Below are 22,202 nucleotides of genomic sequence, written 5' to 3'. Positions count from 1 at the left end.
TTGATTCTTGGAAGGAGCAAAAATGTCACATACAGAGAGCTGGGATTAAAAAAGTTAAATTTTTCTGCTCACCTACATATCCACAAATAAGGGCCTAGATGATCGGAGGAAACTAGGCCTTCCTGCTTCCCTCTTTGAGAAAATATAGATTTCAAAGACTACTAATTTTTAAAATACATTACAATTTTTAAAGCTATTTTAAAATGAATTTTAATTAAGCATTTCTTATGGATTTGTATTTCTCTTAGCTGGATTTATACAATAGAGATTTACAGTAGATTTGCTAATTGATCCTGAAATTATTAGCCAAATTATTCCAAATATAGATATATACCCAGAGAAGTATGCTAACATTTTTGCATATCAGGAAATAATACCTTTAAATTGAAAGGCTGTAATATGATTGTTAAAGTATGTTTTTCTTGCCTAAAAGCATATAAATTATTTACAGAAACATAAGTACATGCTAGGTATTTTATTAGTATTTCTTGCCATTATTTTTATTAAGGTAATGCATTTGTTATGCTTACCAGATGAAAAAAAAATTTCAGGCTCCTAATTACATTTCTATACCATTATTAGATAGATACAAATGTCAGCAATGTTTGTTCTCTAATGTCAACAAACAATCTCTTTTTTTCTTATGACAAGAGAAAAGGCCAACAATGAAATTTAACATTAAAAATGCTCAGACTTGATGAACAGATTTTGTTATACCTCTGTAAATAATTCTATTTCTTATAAATTATTCTGTAGTTAAAGGTTCTGACCAAATTTGTTATTCCCTTAGTACATATTCACAATTTTGTGATTTAAATATGACTTTTCTTCTATTCCCTTCAAATGTCATCAGTAGTAGTGAATACTTCTTGCCCTGACCCATGCCAACTTGTTTTTCAAAAACTGGCTCAGAATGATCACTGAGAAAGAGTCACTTTAGTGTTTACTCCAAATTTAAGTGGTTTAACTCTTTATTAGCACACAGGTAAAGTAATGCTTGGAAAATAAAGGAATGGAAATATGTAAGGCTAGGGAATTGCTAGATTTGATGTGCAGAGGTGAAGATGAACCATTAATAGAGACAGAGAAAGAGAACACAAAAACAAGGTCTCTCATAATCTCTCTAGGAGGTTCTACAATACTTCCCTTGGCCATAGTATATGCTCAATAACATGCCTACATGCATACACTATTTCATTACTTCTACTTCAATGATCAACCAACATAAAATTGCCAACACCGAGTCTTACATGCACACACACACACACACACACACACACACACACACATATACACATCTAGAAACAACACAGATCATATGCTATACATGGATGCTAACACCATCTGCTGCTTCCCAGGTATTACTTTAAATTGGTGAGTGCTGTGAATTATGTAAGACTGATGATTACAGATCTGTACCCCTGAAGCAAATAATACATTATATGTTAATAAAACAATTAATATAATTAAAAGATGCTCAACAAAATATAAAATTTAAGTAATCTGCTGAATTTTAGTTTAGCCTAAGAAAAGGCACAAAAAAGAAAGGATGATGAGAACAAAACTTGTATCACATAGAAAATTTGCAAAAAGTCTTAAGAAATTTGAAGACTTTCTAGAAACATGGGATAAGACCAACACCTAGGAAAATAGTATTTTAAAAAATATCTATTTCAGGAACAACAAAAAATCCCTAGACACTTATGAACAATTAGCTAATGCAATACATCTTGATATGAATTGACTTCATTTCCAGATAAAAACATCCTGGCCAAATCAGGAAATTTTATGATTTCTTAAGAAATGATGAGATGGTAGGCAATTTATCCTTCTATTTCACCTTTTCTCTTATGGCCATTCTTACTTCCGTCTTTCCATCAGCTCTACACTGGTCTAGGCTCTGTAGCTCCTGCTTCCCTGAGAGAAATGATCTGGAAATGACTTGTCATTTTATTTTCTGTCCAATATTCACTTTGCTAAGCCTGACTGGTCACAGTGCAGTCCAGTTCTTCAGGAGGATCTATTTATAGTATGTAATTTTTTTGTACACTTGCAGAATTTTTTTAAAAAGCTACCTCAACAGGCCTTCCTAGAAGACCTTTTATTTTGATATCCATTTACTAAATGTGATTGTATAGTTATATTAGTCTTTATATCAGAACCCATTCTTTTTTACCTTCTTGTTAGAAATAAATGTTTATGTTTCAGCCAACTCCTAAGCTACCAAAGGGGGGCTCTAAAGAATATTTCAAAGACCTCTGAAAGATTTTTTTTTTAATATTTTATTTATTTATTTGACAGACAGAGATCACAAGTAGGCAGAGAGGCAGGCAGAGAGAGAGGAGGAAGCAGGCTCCCCACTGAGCAGAGAGCCTGATGCGGGGCTCGATCCCAGGACCCTGGGATTATGACCTGAGCCGAAGGCAGAGGCTTTAACCCACTGAGCCACCCAGGCGCCCCATCCTCTGAAAGATTTTAAAAACCTAAAGATTCCCACCTAAAGCTTCCCAAGTGCAAAATGAGGGCTCAAGAAATATGAAAAATTGTTTTAAAAACAGAGTTGGTAATTAATGAATCCTGCCTTGTTTGGAATTTAAGTAGAATAGGGTATGGTACAGATGAAAGACTAATAAAAACCTATGCATGTTTAAAGGTGTGGGATATGAAGTCAGATTTCCTGGGTTTGATTTCTGGATGCATTGCTAACCAGCTATGTGAACTTGAGAAAGTTTTCAATCACACTAAGCCTCAACTTACTAATTTTCAAACTTGGGATAATAAGAGTACCTATCTCTTTACATGGTTAGGAATTCTGAATATGATATAATTGCTTAGCACGTTGCCTGACACACAGCATGAACTCCCTAAACATTAACAGCTAGTACTAAAATTTCACATTTAGGCACATTCAGAACAAAGACTTCAAAGCCTACTGCAAGAAGCCAATAGTCACCTCATTCACCCTCATCTAATTCCTGCTGTCTATCATCCTCTAATACGTACCATAAGTACAGAAAGGGTATGCTCTTGGAAATTCGGGGATGAAGGACTGAAGTTATAGCCAATATTTAGGATTTGGAAAAATATAAAATGAATTTTATTTTATTTTATAAGACAAAACTATTTTTTATTATGTTCAGTTAGCCACTGTTTTTGATGTAGTGTTCAATGATTCATTAGTTACATATAACACCCAGTGCTCATCAGAAAATACAGAAGTAAGACTTTAACTTCCAAACTATTATATGAGATTAACAACAGAAGCTTTAACCTAACTGATCTAGTGATCACCTACATTGCTAAAAAATGAGTATGGTCAGAAAAGGTATATGATGGGGGAAGGGGGACAGACCCTAATCACTAGATAATAGACTTCAATTCTCATACTTTTCCTCCTTTCTCTGTAATCCATGCATGCAGGCATCCATACATCCTGCCCATAGTTACACTGCTGAAAACAGCAATTAAAGTGAATACTAGGAAAATATAATAAATATCAGGCATTTAGCCTAACAATAATTAATGAAAAAGAAGAGAACAGGAGTATTGGGAGAGAGGGGCAAGGTGGAAGTTTTCAGACACAGCACAGAGGAAGTGATATGCATGTCAATGTGATATTCCATTCTACTGATTATACTTCTGCTCAGACACCACTGCTATTCTCATCATAAGCCTATTTTGTTTTATGTTCCCTTTCTAGTTCCTTTTGCCCTAATTTTAAAGAAAGAGCTACAGGATTAATGCTGAAAATCATTTCCTTAACCATTTTAATTCTGAGCACCTCATCTGCAGTTACCACTAATGTGCTTTTTCCCCATTGCTTACTCTGAGTCTGAGGACCTACATACAGTCTCTCTATCTCTTCCATCTAAACATTCCCAAGCCAGGAAAAATCAAGTGCCACACTTGTCCAATCTCCTTGCTATTCTCTGCATTTGATCTAGCCTCTAGGATGGCTACTGGAGTCAAACTTCCTTGGAATCTAAGAAAAAATGTCAAGATGGAAAGCCAGAATCTGTTGATTACTATTTAATTTACCTCAAGCAATTCCTTAACCTCACTGAACACAATGGAGTATTAATCAGCCATCAGAAAGGATGAACATCCACCATTTGCATCAACATGGATGCAACTGGAGGGGATTACAATAATTGACATAAGTCAGGTAGAGAAAGACAATTATCATATGGTTTCACTCATATGTGGAACATAAGGAATACTGTGGAAGACCACCTGGAAAGAAAGGGAAAACTGAATGGGAAGAAATCAGAGAGGGAGACAAACCATGGGAGACTCTGGACTCCAAGAACCAAACTGAGGGTTACAGAAGGGAAGGGGGTGGGCGAGGTAGGGTAACTAGGTGATGATTATTAAGGAGAACATATGTTGTGATGAGCCCTGGGTATTATATGCAACTAATGAATCATTTAACACTACATCAAAAACTAATGATGTACTATATGCCAGTTAACTGAACATAATAACAACAACAACAAAAAGAAAACAAAGAGGGAGAAATCAATCAATCAATCAATCAATCAGTCCCTCCAGGACAGGTTTAGGACTGGAATTAAATGCGATAATACTTTAGAATCAGATACCATAAAGCTTAGAGTTGGTGGGTGGTGATAAGATGCTGATTCTTCTTTTAGTTCTGACACTATCACTTTATTATTCAATTTTTAGACTAAGATCCATGGAAATAGTCCCTCAGGGCATCAGTATTTACTCCCAAAACTTTCAATAATCACATCATATATTCTAATTACTATATATACTTAGTGTGCTGAAACTATAGGACATCATATTAAAAATATCAAATTTGGGGGCTACTGGGTGACTCAGTTGGTTAAGTGTCTGACTCTTGGTTTCAGCTCAGGTCTTGATCTCAGATTGGTGAGGTCAAGCTCTAAGTTGGACTCCAAGCTCAGTGGGGAGTCTGCTTGAGATTCTTTCCCCCTCCCCTCCGTGCTCTCTCTCTCTCTGCCATGGAACCCTACAGCAAAAACTAATGATGTACTTGTACAGTGACTAGCATAACATAATAAAAAAAACTGAATCTAAACTATTATCCAGTATAAATTATCTCTACAATTTGTAGTTCCTTTAAAAAACAGAGTACTACCAATTATGCTACTAGAAATCATTTTGCTCATAACAGAACTATTAAATACAAAATTATAGTACACTGTAGTTACCAATTTTATATTCCTTAGAAAGAGACACAGTGAAAAAAATTTTTTAATTAAAAAAAAGAGACACATGGGGCGCCTGGGTGGCTCAGTGCTTAAGCCTCTGCCTTCAGCTCAGGTCATGATCTCAGGGTCCTGGGATCGAGCCCCGCATCGGGCTCTCTGCTCAGCAGGGAGCCTGCTTCCTCCTCTCTCTCTGCCTGTCTCTCTGCTTGTGATCTCTGTCTGTCAAATAAATAAATAAAATCTTAAAAAAAAAAAAAAGAGACACAGTGCCATATTCAACCTTATTTTTAATATGAGACTGGATTTATAGTCTTTTGTCATAAGACACATGAATATATTTTTCAAGAAAAATTATTTTCTTAAAACTCATATTATCATATCTTTTGTGACTTTCTTGTGAAAAATTTTCCCCTAAATGCATTCTAAAGTGTTTTATACATGCAAATAATTCATTTACATTATTAATATTGCATTACCTATTTAAGGAAACTGAAATTAATTGGTATTGGTTCAGAAAAACAGAGATACTTTACATTAGAATAATTCCTTAAGTGAGAGATAGAGTCATCTGTTTTCCTTTTTTTTTTCTTTACCCTCCTCAGAGCCAGAAACTTCTAATAAAGAAGTATTATAGGAGAAATTAAGAATAAAAAAATAAAGCTAGTGTCTCTAAGAGTATGGTGTCTTGGATAGTTATACTTCAGTAGATGTACTGATGTATTTGAAAACAAGGCTGTGATATTTTGACCAATGTAATGTTACTGAATCAGTATTCAGTGATTTTTAATGAACCAATTAGTAATCTTTTAGCTGGAATAACTTGATTTGTTAAAAGAATGTGAACATGATTTTATTATCATTATTATTATTTTAATTAAATTAATAGCATATCTAGTATGTAAAGTTATCCTTGGAATCTGCTGCTTGCTTATAGCATAGAGATGGGAAATTAGATACCTTCTCAAGTAGATTTCATTTATTTTATTTTTTATTTTTAAATTTTTTAAATTTATTTTCAGCGTAACAGTATTCATTGTTTTTGCACCACACCCAGTGCTCCATGCAATCCATGCCCTCTCCAATACCCACCACCTGGTTCCCCCAACCTCCCATCCCCCACCCCTTCAAAACCCTCAGATTGTTTTTCAGAGTCCATAGTCTCTCATGGTTTACCTCCCCTTCCAATTTCCCCCAACTCCCTTCTCCTCTCTAACTCCCCTTGGATCGGAAAAATAAACAATTGTTAATTGTTAAGATGTCTATACTGCCTAGAGCAATCTATACTTTTAATGCCAATCTGATCAAAATTCCACTAGTATTTTTCAAAGAGCTGGAGCAAATAATCCTAAAATTTGTATGGAATCAGAAGAGACCCTGAATCGCTAAGGAAATATTGAAAAACAAAAATAAAACTGGCGGCATCACATTACCTGATTTCAAGCTTTACTACAAAGCTGTGATCACAAAGACAGCATGGTACTGGCATAAAAACAGACACACAGACCAGTGGAACAGAGTAGATAGCCCAGATATGGACCCTCAACTTTATGGTCAGTTAATCTTTGACAAAACAGGAAAAAATATACAGTGGAAAAAAGACAGTCTCTACAATAAGTGGTACAGGAAAACTGGACAGCTATATGTAGAAGAATGAAACTTGACTATTCTCTTACACCGTACACAAAAATAAACTCAAAATGGATAAAGACCTCAATGTGAGACAGGAATCCATCAGAATCCTAGAGGAGAATATAGGCAGTAACCTCTTCGATATCAGCCACATCAACTTCTTTCAAGATATGTCTCCAAAGGCAAAGGAAACAAAAGGGAAAATAAACTTTTGGGACTTCATCAAAATCAAAAGCTTCTGCCCAGCAATGGAAACAGTCAACAAAACGAAGAGGCAACCCATGGAATGGGAGAAGATATTTGCAAATGACAGTACAGACAAAAGGTTGATATCCAGGATCTATAAAGAACTCCTCAAACTCAACACACACAAAACAGAAAATCATATAAAAAAATGGGCAGAAGATATGAACAGATACTTCTCCAATGAAGACATACAAATGGCTATCCAACACATGAAAAAATGTTCATCATCACTAGCCATCAGGGAGATTCAAATTAAAACCATATTGAGATACCACCTTACACCAGCTAGAATGGCCAAAATTAGCAAGACAGGAAACAACATGTGTTGGAGGGGATGTGGAGAAAGGGGAACCCTCTTACACTGTTGGTGGGAATTCAAGTTGGTGCAGCCACTTTGGAGAACAGTGTGGAGATTCCTCAAGAAATTAAAAATAGAACTTCCCTATGACCCTGCAATTGCACTACTGGGTATTTACCCCAAAGATACAGATGTAGTGAAAAGAAGGGCCATCTGTACCCCAATGTTTATAGCAGCAATGGCCACAGTCGCCAAACTGTGGAAAGAACCAAGATGCCCTTCAACGGACAAATGGATAAGGAAGATGTGGTCCATATACACTATGGAGGATTATGCCTCCATCAGAAAGGATGAATACCCAACTTTTGTAGCAACATGGACAGGACTGGAAGAGATTATGCTGAGTGAAATAAGCCAAGCAGAGAGAGTCAATTATCATTTATTTTTTATTATTATTTTTATTATGTTATGTTAGTCACCATACAGTATATCATTAGTTTTTGATGTAGTATTCCATGATTCATTGTTTAAATATAACAGACAGTGCTCCATGCAATATGTGCCCTCCTTACTACCCACCAAGTAGATTTTAAGAAATTAAAACTGATATTAGGCAAATACAATTCAGTTGAATATGAAGAGTGATACTGTCTTTTTCTAATTTAACATGCTACTTCCTGATATCAAAAGAATGCTATTATCACACAAATCAATCTCATTTGGCTTGGAGACATGTCCAATGTTATACTGTTAATATACAATAAGTAATAGCTAAGATCATTCATATAATTCTAGGTACCAGGTATTATTCTAAGTGGTTTTTATTCAATTATGTATCCAATGTTTTTATCATCCCTGTAAGGTCAATATTTCATACTTAGGGAAACTGAGGCATAAAATGGTTAAGTCATCTCTGTTAAGTAATTCACCTTGCAAATGATAGAGCTATGTCTTCATCCTAGGCATTCTGGCTGCAGAGTCCATAATATACTGCCTCTATATTAGAGATATTAATACACTTAAATATGCATAAGAGATAGATAGGTCTGTTTTGTATAATGGCACAACTTAAGGCCCATAAAAAGAAACTTAAACTGTTGTACATTAAGTTTTTGTGTATGTGTGTATATTCAGTTGAGTTCCAGGTTTTAGCCCTCTGGTGACACCTGAATTCAACCTATTACGTTTTAACAACTACTACCACAAGGCTCGCTTTAAAAATACATACACACACACATACACAATATGTGTATGTTCTTATTGTTTGAAAGCAGTGTGAAGACAGAGTCATTTTAGCAATAAATGGTAATCAGAACAGCGTTTAATATGGGGTTTTGGGCATTAGTAGGAGGTTCAAGTGACTTTTTTCTGTGTGGTTTAGTTTCTTCGACTGTATTTAACTTCTCTCTCATGAATCCTTCCTATCTGGATATTTTCTCTTGGAACATATTTGTCATCATGCTGTATATGTGATATAGTCATGGGATCTCCCACTTGAGAGAATACATGTTTTCCTCCCAGGGTTCCTATTCTGTTTCCCCTTGAAGATCAAGTAAGGTCTACATGGAATCCAAAAAAAGAGAAAGTACAGTTTTTCCAGGCCTTCTCTCTCCTTGCTTAATAAGAATCTGGAGGAAAAGATTAAATTATAAGGTCAGTTTAAAAAGGGGCCAACCAGACCTAATTCAGCCTGTGACTGAGGCCAAAGAGCAAAAAGTCCTTATACTTTGTATTAACTTCACTATAATTCACAAGGCCACAGTTCTGCACACAAATTTAAGAATAGAGTCTTAGGATTACAGATAGTATAGTTTGCCCAGCTGGTCCACTCTTCACATATTCCTCACCCTGTGGCAGGTACACAGCTAAAAATTTGATTCTATCAAAAGGATTTCCTTTTCCACATAAGCAAGGGTTACAAGCTTGATTCCTATGGACATATCCAGGTATGACTCCTGGTGGAATCTTCTGTGATATTTACAAGGCTGCTAAGATTACAATCATTGAGGAATTTTAACAGGAAATGAAATAGGGATAGACATAAAGAACAAATATCAGAGGTAGCAATAGGGCATCCGAGATATCTCTCCACATAATGTGTGTTATAGATGTGTTCCTTCTTCATCTATGAGTTTCCTTGCCCTTACCCATAATTTTTTTATTTAAGTTGTCATATCCATGTGTCTGTAAGGAAGCAATGATGAGGTTTCTGTGTATGATAAAACTAGTCAGAACTGTCTAAAGTGTCTGCTCAAAAAAAAACATTTACAGAGAATCAGTTACACACTAAGTACTTGGCTACATAGTGGAGAAACACAGAAGCAGTCTCTCTGGTTCTCTGGCTGTAGCATAGTATTTTTTCATGATTATATTGTTTATCTTTATTGCCATAGCCATCAAACATCCATTACTTACTAGGCAAGTAAGTAAGTAAGTAAGACCCACTTACTAGGGTCAGAGGAAATAAAATGGAATTTCACAGCATAACTAATAACATACTTTTAATCTTACTAAAGATGGAAGGAGAGCTAACTAGTTACTAAAAGCATGACTTGATTCCATGGCATTCTTAGGCTTTTCAGAATCCCACTCTTCCCAATTACTGCATTTCTATCTTAGTACTATTTTTCAAAATCCAACTTTGCTTCCTGGTTGTCCAGTCTCACAATCTATTATCTCACGTCTTTTGCTCATTTCCTAAACTTAGTCCTGCTGGTCTGCTGTTGATTTCTGAAATGTGTCCTACACCTGTTAACAATTTTCATTGATGGGGGGCCTGGGTGGTTCACTCGTTAAATGTCTGCCTTCGGATCAGGTCCTGATCCCAGAGTACTGGGATCGAGCCCCGCATCAGGTTTTCTGCTCAGCAGGAGCCTGCTTCTCCCTCTCCTTGCTGCTCCCCCTGTTTGTGCACGCTCTCTCTCTCTGTCAAATAAATAAATAAATAAATAAACTCTTAAGAAAAAAGAAAAACAAAAAAAATAATTTTCATTGACACTGCCTTCATTCAGGCTCTATATGCTTTCTGCAGTATCCTCCTACCATGTCTGGCTTCCTATTCATCTGTGCTCTGATTTATCTTACAAGATCTATCTTCCTTAAAAAATTAAATAGATTTTTCTAAATCATTACTCTTCAGTTTAATTTCTCATCAATAATAACTCCCTACTACACACTGAGTAACTCCAAATGCCTGAGTCTAAAATTCAAGACCCTCCACGATCAGGTTGTACTCTTCTGGCTCTGAGGATAGCACAACACATAATCTAAGCAAGTGACATACTCTACATTTTCCCCCCTCATTTCCTTTGCCCAACCAAGTCACTGGTTTTAATATTCTCAAGTCATTTGTCATATTCTGCCTGTTATAATGGTCACTTGTTTTCCATGTCTTTACCTGCTATACTAACATGTGAGTTTCCTGAAAAAGACTCCGTATTTAGTAGTTCTCTGTATTCTTCAGAGCACCCATTGTGCTTTAGTGTTTGTTGAATGATATGGAACAGAACACAATGGAATAAAATGAAATCCCAGATCCTTTAGCAGGATTACACCTAAACCCTCCCGATTACGTGAACATCTAGATCATTTTAAAAGTCTCAGTCTTGGCAACTCTAATGTTTGGGATTAACTAAGCTGCAAGGAAAGGATAGATGAGCGGGCTTCTAAGAGTTCATTTAATTTGTAGTAATTAGTACTTAACCTAGAACATTCACTGAAGTCAGAATGTAGCACACATGTCATATTAATATCTGCAGATTCTAATTAACTTGTATGGTAAGGACTTTGTTGATGCTGTTACTAAGTCAATGTAGATAATAACACACGTCTAAATTTCTCAAAAGAATTGGAAACTTGGCTAGTACACTAAGCCTTAACCTTCATCTCAGGCTGACTGTGCTGTGAGACAAAAGGTTCCTCAGCCAAGTAATTTCCTTTTGATTAAAAGCCCCTCCCAAATAGCCAATTTCCTTCCCATTAATGAATATCCAAGCCCACAATAGACCTTTATTCCCCAATAATACTGTCACTCCATCAAGGGGAATCCTTTCATTAATTATCAACATCACTAATAAAGTCTGACTCTTAAGACAAAAATAACCAACCAGAATTATTTCTACCATGTTCCTTCGCAAGGGGAAGAAGTTCAATGTATTCATTCTTGAGATAATAACATTTGGGTGACTCAGATCTAAAGTAAACCTTTAAAAACTCTCCCCAAAGCAACAGCTGTGAAAAGTGGTTTTTCCAAGTTTTGCCACAAAGCGAACTTTTCCCAGTGACCCAGAGTTAACACTTCAGCTACATTTAATAGTAACCACCAATATAGAATCAATTGTTCTACCTTGCCTAATTGGCAGAGTCAGTAAAAGTGACTTATCTCCATGGCATTTCACAGTGGTTGCACCTCTAGCCTGCCTCGTAATAAAATGCTGTTGAAATGAAGATACTAAAGGGTCCTACCAATAAACATGGAGAAGCATATCTGTAATATTCATGATGTACTTGCAAGATTTGCAAATTTTTTTTCTGTCCTCCAACCCAAGGAGAGCAAGAGAAAGGGCTAGAAGGAGGGAAAGAAGGAGGAAGGGAGAGGGGAGGGAGGGAGAGAAAGAGAGAGAACAAGCCAGAGTCTTTTGACCTGAGAAGAATTTAAATGGATTCCTGACACAACAAAATCTGTTTTTTCTTTGATTTTGTCATCTTTAATCATCTCTTAGAAAAAGAGAGAAGAAAACTAAGGGATTTAATGTCTATCCATACATAGCTAAAACCCCTAAAAGTTAACTTAGGTAAGGAATGTGGTGATGCAGCTGGGTGGAGCTGTTTTTTTCAGTACCAAGGTTAAAGATGTATTTTGCTGTCAGGAGAAATTTCCTTATTTTCATTCACCTACAGTTCTTGGGAAGAAAAGCAGCAAAGTGAATCAATGGATATTTAAATCAGGCTTTAGTTTGAACCCAGTTACCTAAAGGAAGAACATTTATCTTTTTCTGTTTTATGAAGCATGGCAAGAATAACAAAAAAAAAATACTCCTTTTAGTGTGTACTTTTAAGAAAGTAGTTTCCCGTTTAAAAAATTCAACTATAGAGAATAAAGTGATGGTTGTCAGAGGGGAGGTGGATGGAGGAATGGGTGAAATAGGTGATGGGAATTAAGAAGTTAACTACACTGGAGTTTAAATAAAAACTTAAAAATAAATAAATGAACTCAACTTTTTAATAAATTGTTTGATTTTGTTAAATCATTTTTCCCTCCCTGTAATTATGTCAAGTAACAAAAGAGTTATATCAATTGTTAGGCTATCCCTTAGCTATGTTTTTCCCCTATTTTAATTTTATAAAATATATGTAACATTTATATATATTTTATAAATATATAACCTGAAGTAGGTTTAAACAGTTAAAGGTAGATGTTGGCCTCACTCTCAGGGCCAGCAAACCAATACCTTCTGTTTCTTTTTATGCACTTATGCAGAGTAAGTCCTGGATGTAAAAGACTACATAATCAACTTTCATATAATTCTGTTGCTTTTTGTTTCAGATTATTCTCTTCAAAGCAATTTCATACTCATCAGAAATGGCACATTTTCAAGTAATGGGGAATCTATTCAAATTTTATGACAATATTAGTCAAATATTTTCCATTCCATTCACTCTATATCTTCCAGACTAAAATGCAAAACATTTCAGGTAACTGTCAGAATATGAGATACTAGATGGCCTGTCTATGATGAATGAAGGGTCTGTTCAGGGTTTCAAGCTGACACATTTCCTTATAGTTGCCCTAAGTCATTCACACTCAAGGCTAGCCTCGTGCTATTCTGCCACTTTCCTTTTGGAGTCCTGGCTTCCTGGCTTCCTGCTCATGCTCCAGGTATTCAGTGCCAACATTATTCCCTCTGATCCTCAGTGTTACCAGATTTAGTCTTGCCCTTTCCTGAAAAGCCTCACATTCAAAAACTAATGGTAACATTAAAATCCACATTATTTCCAATGGGAAGATGGGAAGAACATGAGAATTAAGTAATTTCTGAAAATTGCGCATTTAGTTAGTGGCAAAGCTGAAGAGTACTCTGGCTTCCAGGGCAAGAAGTTTGTCTTGGTTGAGCTCCTGTCCAAATAGACCTTAAGGCAAGGATTTGGGTACAAAGAGTTTATTTGGGAAGTGATTTCTCAGGAGGTATTATGAGAGTGGGAATGTGAAACAGTTTACCTCCTGGACACCTGGGGCTCAGTGTTGCTGGGAAACCTTTTAGAGACTGTGGGAATTAAGAAACACCTTGGAATTGTCTCACTGTGGGGTAAGGATTCTGGGGGACTTATCCAGCATCTCCCATTCCTTATTGGCTAATTCATGGCAGCTGTGGCAGCACTGCTTCCTTCCCACCCTCAAACTGGCTGAAACTCTGTTGTGGCAGCAAATATCCTCAGATACAGAGAAGCCATTAGTGTATACAGAAACTGTCTGAATGAAACTTCCAGTGTAGGCCAAGGGAGCGTGTGATTTACACATGAAATGTGGTCCCATTTGAGGTCTAGCACTAGATCTAACATCTTTATCATACGTTCAGTTAAAATCTACATGACCAGGGTGCTTAGATGACTCAGTTGTTTGAGCGACTCAGTTGTTTGGCTCAGGTCATGATCCTGGAGTCCTGGGATCGAGTCCCGAATTGGGCTCCCTGCTCAGTGAGGAGCCTGCTTCTCCCTCTGACCCTCCTCCACCTCATGCTCTCTCTTTCTCTCTCATTCTCTCTCAAATAAATAAATAAAATCTATGGTCAATTAATCTTCGACAAAGCAGGAAAAAATATCCAGTGGGAAAAAATCTCTTCAATAAATGGTGCTGGGAAAACCAGACAGCTATGTATAGAAGAATGAAACTCGACCATTCTCTTACACCATACACAAAGATAAACTCAAAATGGATGAAAGACCTCAACGTGAGGCAGGAATCTATCAAAATCCTAGAGGAGAACATAGGCAGTAACCTCTTCGACATCCGCCACAGCAACTTCTTTCAAGACATGTCTCCAAAGGCAAAGGAAACAAAAGTGAAAATGAACTTCTGGGAATTCATCAAGATCAAAAGTGTCTGCACAACAAAGGAAACATCAACAAAACAAAGAGGCAACCCACGGAATAGGAGAAGATATTCACAAATGCCAATAGAGACAAAGGGCTGATATCCAAGATCTATAAAGAACTCCTCAAACTCAACACTCAAAAAACAGATAATCACGTCAAAAAATGGGCAGAAGACATGAACAGATACTTCTCCAAAGAAGACATACAAATGGCTAACAGACACCTGAAAATATGTTCATCATCATTAGCCATCAGGGAGATTCAAATCAAAACCACATTGAGATACCTTACACTAGTTAGAATGGCCAAAATCAACAAGACAGTAAACAACATGTGTTGGAGAGGATGTGGAGAAAGGGGAACGCTCTTACACTGTTGGTGGGAATGCAAGTTGGTGCAGCCACTTTGGAGAACAGTATGGAGATTCCTTAAGAAATTAAAAAGAGAACTTCCCTATGACCCAGCAATTGCACTACTGGGTATTTACCCCAAAGATACAGATGTAGTGAAAAGAAGAGCCATCTGTACCCCAATGTTCATAGCAGCAATGGCCACGGTCACCAAACTGTGGAAAGAGCCAAGATGCCCTTCAACAGATGAGTGGATAAAGAAGATATGGCCCATGTATACAATGGGATATTATGCCTCCATCAGAAAGGATGAATACCCAACTTTTGTATCAACATGGACAGGACTGGACGAGATTATGCTGAGTGAAATAAGTCAAGCAGAGAGAGTCAATTATCATATGTTTTCACTTACTTGTGGAGCATAAGGAATAACACAGAGGACATTGGGAGTTGGAGAGGAGAAGTGAGTTGGGGGAAATTGGAGAGGGAGATGAACCATGTGAAGTTGTGGACTCTGAGAAGCAAACTGAGGGTTTTGGAGGGGAGGAGGATGGGGGTGTTGGGTGAGCCTGGTGGTGATATTAAGGAGGGCATGTATTGCATGGAGCACTGGGTGTGGTACATAAACAATGAATTTTGGAACACTGAAAAAAATTAAAAAAAAATCTTAAAAAATAAAAAAATATATCTACATGATCAAATTAACATCTTTGCATCATAATTTTCACAGTTGACATTTTATTTTTCCCCAATAGTGCAATGGATAGAGATGACTATAGATAGAGCTCTCCCTAAATTGCTTGACTGTAAACTACTATGGCCAAAGGACAGCTGTGGGGGCAGCAAAAGGAAGGGCCAATCCCATGAACCAGAAGCTCATTAAATAAGAAAAGAACTCCAGGACTTAGGAAATAACAGTATCTTGCATCACAGAGTATGAAACTAGCTCTGACAAAATGTTATAAAAAGAGAATTAAGTTGAGAAGCAGATTTAGGAAAAATGAGTTGAGGGAACAGATATTCCCTTTCAAAGCCACAAATCCAGGAACCACAGAATCTAAGTATAGTTGTCAGATCAAATCCAGGATGCCAACAAAGATCTGAATTTCATATAAACAATAAGTAGTTTGGGACATACTTGCATTAAAACAATATTTGTTGCTTATCTAAATTAAATTTAACTAAGCTTCTTGTATTTTTATTTCCTAAACCTGACAAACCTAACCTGGACCAATTATGAAGGTAACTGTGTGTGTGTGTGTGTGTGTGTGCGCAAGTGTGTGTGTGTCTTTATGGACTAAGCAAGCTCTTGTTCCTACAATAAAACCCAGAGTTAATTTTATGATGGTTATTAGAATGAAGCACCTTCAGGGGCATCTGGGTGGCTCAGTGGGTTAAAGTCTCTGCCTTTGGCTCAGGTCATAATCCCAGGGTCCTGGGATCTAGCCCTACATCAGGCTGTCTGCTCAGCGGGGAACCTGCTTCCCCCTGCCTCTCTGCCTACTTGTGATCTCTGTCAAATAAATAAATCTTAAAAAAAAAAGAATGAAGCACCTTCAAAACTCCACATCAGAAATAACTGTCATTATTTGCAGGCAACATGGCTTTATCTATGGAAGATCCTGAAGATACAACCAAAAACTATTTGAACTAATAAATTCAGTTAAGTTGCAAGGTACAAAAACAATATACAGAAATCATTTATATACATTTACAACAAACTATCAGAAAGAGAAATTAAAAAAAAAACATTTTACAACTGCTTCAGAAAGAATAAAGTATCTAGGAATAAATTTAACCTATAATGTAAAAGAGCTGTATACTAAAAACTAAGACACTGATGAAACAAACTGAAGAAGACACAAGTAAATGAAAAGATATTTCATGCTCATGAATTGGAAGAACTAATATTAAAACGTCCATAGTGCCCAGAGCAATCCCTAATATAATTCAATGTTATCCCTATCTAATATAATTAGATAGGGATATATAATATATAATCTAATATAATTCAATATTATCCCTATCTAAATTCCAATGGCATTTTTCACAGAAATAGAACAATCCTAAAATTTGTATGGCGCCACAAGAGACCTCAAATAGCCAAAGCAATGATGACAAAGAAGAACAAAGCTGGAGGCATGACTCTCCCAGGCTTCAAACTATATTACAAAGCTATAGTAATCAAAACAGTATGGTTTTGGCATAAAAAAGCAGAGACAACATTAATGGAATATAGTAGAAATCCGAGAAATAAACCCATGAATATGTATTCAGTTAATTCACAACAAAGGAAGCAAGAATATACAATGAAGAAAGGATACTCTCTTCAATAAATGGTGTTGAGTAAATGGCAGAACCGTATTTAAAAGAATGAAACTGGACTACTATCTTATACCATACACAAAAATTAACTCAAAACAGATTAAGACTTGATGTACAACCTGAAACCATAAAACTCCCAGAAGAATACCTAGTTGGTAAGCTCCATGACAGAAGTCTTGGTGATTTTTTAAAAAAATTTGTCTCTAAAAGCAAAAGTAATAAAAGCAAAAATAAACAAGTAGGACTACATCAAAGTAAAAAGCTTCTGCACAGCAAAGGAAACCATCAACAAAATGAAAAGATGACCTACAGAAAGGGAGAAAATATTTTGTAAATCATAGATATAATAAGGGGTTAATATCCAAAATACATAAAGAACTTATATGTCCCAACAACAAGAACACAATCAGATTTTAAAATAGGCAGAGAATCTGAACAGACATTTCTCCAAAGAAGATATCCAGATGGCCAACAGGCACATGAAAAGATGCTCAGCATCACTCATCATCAGGGAAATGCAAATCAAAACCATAACAAGCTATCACTTCACATTTGTTAGTATGCTTATTATCAAAAAGATACGGAATAAGAAATGTTCACGAGGATGCAGGAAAAAAGAGAACCCTTGTGCACTGCTGGTAAGAAAGTAAACTGGTCAAACACTACGGAAAACAGTTTGAAGGTTTCTCAAAAAATTAAAAATAGAACTACTATATGATCCAGCAATTCCATTTCTGGGTATTTACTCAAAGAAACAAACAAATGAACAAAACAGAACTTACAGATGCAGAGAATTGATGGTGGGTGCCAGAGGGGAGGGGTTTAGGGGGTGGGCCAGGTGGTTGAAGTGAGTCACGAAGTATTTACTGTTTTCTTCCAGTTAGAAAACAGTAAGTCATCTGGATGTACATACAGATAACATACAGCACAGTAGTACAGTCTATAATACTGTAGTGTATATTTGTAAGTTGCCAGGAGAGTCAATCTTAAAAGTTCTTATCACAAGATAAAAAAAAAAAAAAAAAGAAGAAGAAGAAGTGCCTAGGGGCGCCTGGGTGGCTCAGTGGGTTAAAGCCTCTGCCTTCAGCTCAGGTCATGGTCCCAGGGTCCTGGGATAGAGCCCCGCATCAGGCTCTCAGCTCAGCAGGGAGCCTGCTTCCTCCTCTCTCTCTGCCTGCCTCTCTGCCTACTTGTGATCTCTGTCTGTCAAATAAATAAATAAATCTTTTTTTAAAAAGTGCCTAATTCTGTATGGTGACAGATGGTAACTAGACTTATTTTGTTGATCATTTTTTAGTGTATACAAATTTCAAATCATTAACTTATATACCTAAAATTTATACAATGTTATATGTCAATTAACATTTAAAAACATGGATGCTGAAGATAAAACAAAGAAATATTCCTGTAGAAATCCTAATCACAGAAACAAATGCTTTCTGGCAACCAAAGAACTTAATTCATAAATGTACAAATAAACTGAAAAAAGATGGAAATATTACAAACGATGGATTCCTGTATTTTATAGAAAAGCAATGTTACAGGTGTTCATTTTAAACAAGATTGGCCTGTTCTAAAACTATGAATTGAAGGTAAAAATGTAAAAAAAAATCTTGTCTTATTAGTTAAATTTGCATTGTGAGTAATCCCTACAAAGTCCCTCTTCCAAGGAACCAAAACTTTAATAAATCACATATCTAGCACTGTTCTCCTCCAGGAATACATTTGATTTTTTTTTCAAACACAGAAGCCAAAGTATGCTGTATTTGAAAAACAAACACTCCAAAAAATATCAGGAAAGAAAGACTTTCAAACTCTTCTTAATTGAGGCTTTAATTCTTTCCTATCTATAAACCATGATATATGTATATATGTATGTATGTATGTAATACACATATATACATGGAATTTATTCTCCAGTAGAAAGCAAATAGCATAAAATATACTAACCTTATGTTGTTGTACTTGGCGTTTTAGGTCTTCAATATCAGGTCCAAGGGGCTCTTTCTCCATTTTCCTTGTTCGCTCTTCTGTTTTGGTTAGCCAATCATTTAACTCTTTGAGTTGCTGATTCTGGAGATCCATTAGAACTTTATGTAAACTGAAAATTTGAAAGATGTCTATTATTACCTCTATCAAAACAACTTACTTACTATTATTAAACCTGCAAGACAAAACTGTTGACATTTATGTAATTTATGACATGTTCACATTGTTTGGCATCTATTAATCATTAAGAAATAAGGGAAGCCAAGCCCACGATCAATGACCTCTGAAGTTATTCTTTCTCTGACTTATTATGGTTCACACATCCCAATTTTTAGGAAGTTTCACATAGCTAATTAAATGTGAACATGTTAAGTAAAGTATAACCCATCTCTGATAACCGAACTAATAGCATATCCTGGCAACTGTTCATTTACATCTCTGTTACTTTAATTATGTATGGTGATTAAAGATGGCCACAAATACATTGCCACTCTTCCCAAGAGTCTATGTCCCATCCTCACGAATATGGAACAGACTTCTAATTTGACTTGATCAGTAGAATATGGCAGAAGTAACACTAGGAGTCCCAAGTATAAATGCTTTAAGAGAAAAAGGAAGCATTTATATTCTCTCTCAGAACCTACCTGCCATGCTGTAAGACCAGGCTACACTACAGAACAATGAAAGACCATGTTGAGTGTGACTCTAGAGGAGAAAATGCTATCTTAAAATTTGAACTTCCTGCTGAACACAGCTCAAAGAGTGACCTCAGCCATATTACAATGGTAGAATTACAACTGTAGAATCATAGAATAGGAGCCCTGCCCAAATTTCTGATTTACAGAGACATGATGTAATTAAAAATTATTGTGTTAAGCCACAACATTTTGGAGTCATTTGTTATACAGAAACAGATAAGTGAAAGAGATGTATTGTTTACAAAGATGTAAACAACAGTACGCTGGATAATGAATTTAAAGCCTGGTTATATGCCCTAAATCCAACTTTTTTAAAAAAGATTTTATTTATTTGACAGAAAGAGACACAGAGAGAGAGAACACAAGCAGGGGGAGTGGGAGAGGGAGAAGCAGGCTTCCCCCTGAGCAAGGAGCCAGATGTGGGGCTCAATCCCAGGACCCTGGGATCATGACCTGAGCTGAAGGCAGACACTTAACAACTGAGCCACCCAGGCGCCCCCTAAATCCAACTTCTTAAATCTTCTCACTTAGATTTCCAGCATCAGGGACATGGGACAATATCTTGCCTCTCAATCACACAACTTCATGGTAAAGATGAAAATTAAACTTGAGGTTATTTCATCCATTCAACAAAAATTTGAGACTCAAATGAGAAGTGTTAATACCTATTTTGAGGTAAATATTCTTTAGGAAGACATGTTGGAAGCATTTTTGGAACTCATAGTATAATGCATGCTGAGAAGGAAGACAAAATTGGAATTAAGAATTTACTATTCTGATTTATACGATCTTCACCAGAAATTTTCATTAGTCAGCACATTTAAATACACGTGATACACACATAATTGAGTGTTCAATATAATCTGGACTGCACCATTTACTGGCCTTTTACCTTTGACAGACAGATGTTCCCTGAGGCACCCTGCAATCAAAAGCCCATGGGGATGAGGTTTAATTTATCAAACAAAAAAAGTAGACATCTTCTTTTTATGGGAAGCAACACGGATGAAAAAGCATCCATTTAAGTGAAAGCAAAAATTCAAAGTTGCTTAAGCCCCTCAGAAAAAGAATACCATCCTCACATTGCAAGGTTCATAAATCATTCACTTGATTGGTTCAGCCTGCCCCGTGTGGACTGACCTGATGCTTATAAGATTTCATGAGAATTAGCTACAGTATCATTCCTTGTTTTTGTTTTTCCGTCCAGTTTGTCACTACCGTAAGCTAAAATTCTCACCTTTCCAAAGCTGAAGAATCCCACATTGTTATTTAAACTTGAAGAAATGTTTCAAGTATAACACACGTTTGTTAGAATCAATAAGGAATTTCATTTTAAAATATTATTTACTTCCTTTCTTAACTTTTAGACATTTTGTTCAACAAATATTTACCAACTTCCATATCTCTGCTGGGAACTCCTATCGATTAGGATGTCCACGTGGGGGGAACATGTGTGAAGAGCTCAACTTTGTATGGCTTTCCTTTGGACTTTAAGAACAATTATTTTTAATGTTCAAAAAATTTTTTGCTTTTCTAATGTTGTTACTTTACTCTAATGACTCAGTAATGTCTCGTCAGTACTTACTTTCAACTTTCTGTGTAGGTGATTTACGAAAGGAGTTAACAGGTAGTAAAAGGTGCTGTGCTTCCTTAGCTCACTAAGGCCTGCAAAGAAATAGCATTGATATATGCAGGTGAATTACAGGCCAGAGTTACTCAGAGAGAGTAGCAGGGAAATGAAGAGTGGCTCATGGCAATGCCTGAGCAATGGAAGAAGCAACCATGAGAAGGCACCGCTATCCCAAGGTCTGTTTAGAAGACTGCACAATACAAATGCCCCTTTTCTAAATGTGGCATAAGAAGGGGTAACTGTAGAAAGTTGGGGGTGATTACTAACCCTTGGGTTAAGGCATTGTTTAAAATGAATTTTTAACTATTTCAGCTAACATGAATTCAATGCTTTATGTGTGTTACTCTTGTTAGGAAGCATAAAATACACTATTTCAGTGGATCCTAAATGATGATATGCAATCCATTTGTGGTTCATAGAATGATTTTCATGGCACAGGGAAAACTTACGAAATTATTTTAATATGCTTGGCATATATCTATATGGCCATGCAATATGTATAGTGCATGTTTGTACACACACACACACACACACACACACACACATATAGTAAGTCTACATATGATTTTAATGCATATATAAAATCACACAGCTTAGGATGAGGTTAAGTAAAAATAATTATTTTAACTAAAAGTATTAAATATGTAATGGTAAAAAATGCAGACATGGAAGGAATTGTGAAGGTGGAATATGATTGACTTGTAATACCACTGTTACTTTATTTCTGAGGACAATGGATTTGGGGAA

At 36.1% G+C, this 22,202-nt stretch overlaps 1 protein-coding gene across 1 annotated transcript in view; it reads right to left on the bottom strand.

Annotated features, from left to right (window-relative positions):
• Positions 1–22,202, bottom strand: part of DMD (dystrophin) — a 2,124,834-nt gene that overhangs the window by 1,496,570 nt on the left and 606,062 nt on the right. Inside the window, 1 exon segment of the mRNA XM_047715765.1 lies at positions 19,089–19,239. Within this exon segment, the coding sequence (XP_047571721.1) occupies positions 19,089–19,239 (151 nt within the window).

This window comes from Lutra lutra, chromosome X, assembly GCF_902655055.1.
Source record: "Lutra lutra chromosome X, mLutLut1.2, whole genome shotgun sequence".
NCBI lineage: Eukaryota > Metazoa > Chordata > Mammalia > Carnivora > Mustelidae > Lutra > Lutra lutra.
Note: the sequence above shows the minus strand (reverse complement) of the source record. Positions and strands in the feature narration are given on the sequence as shown.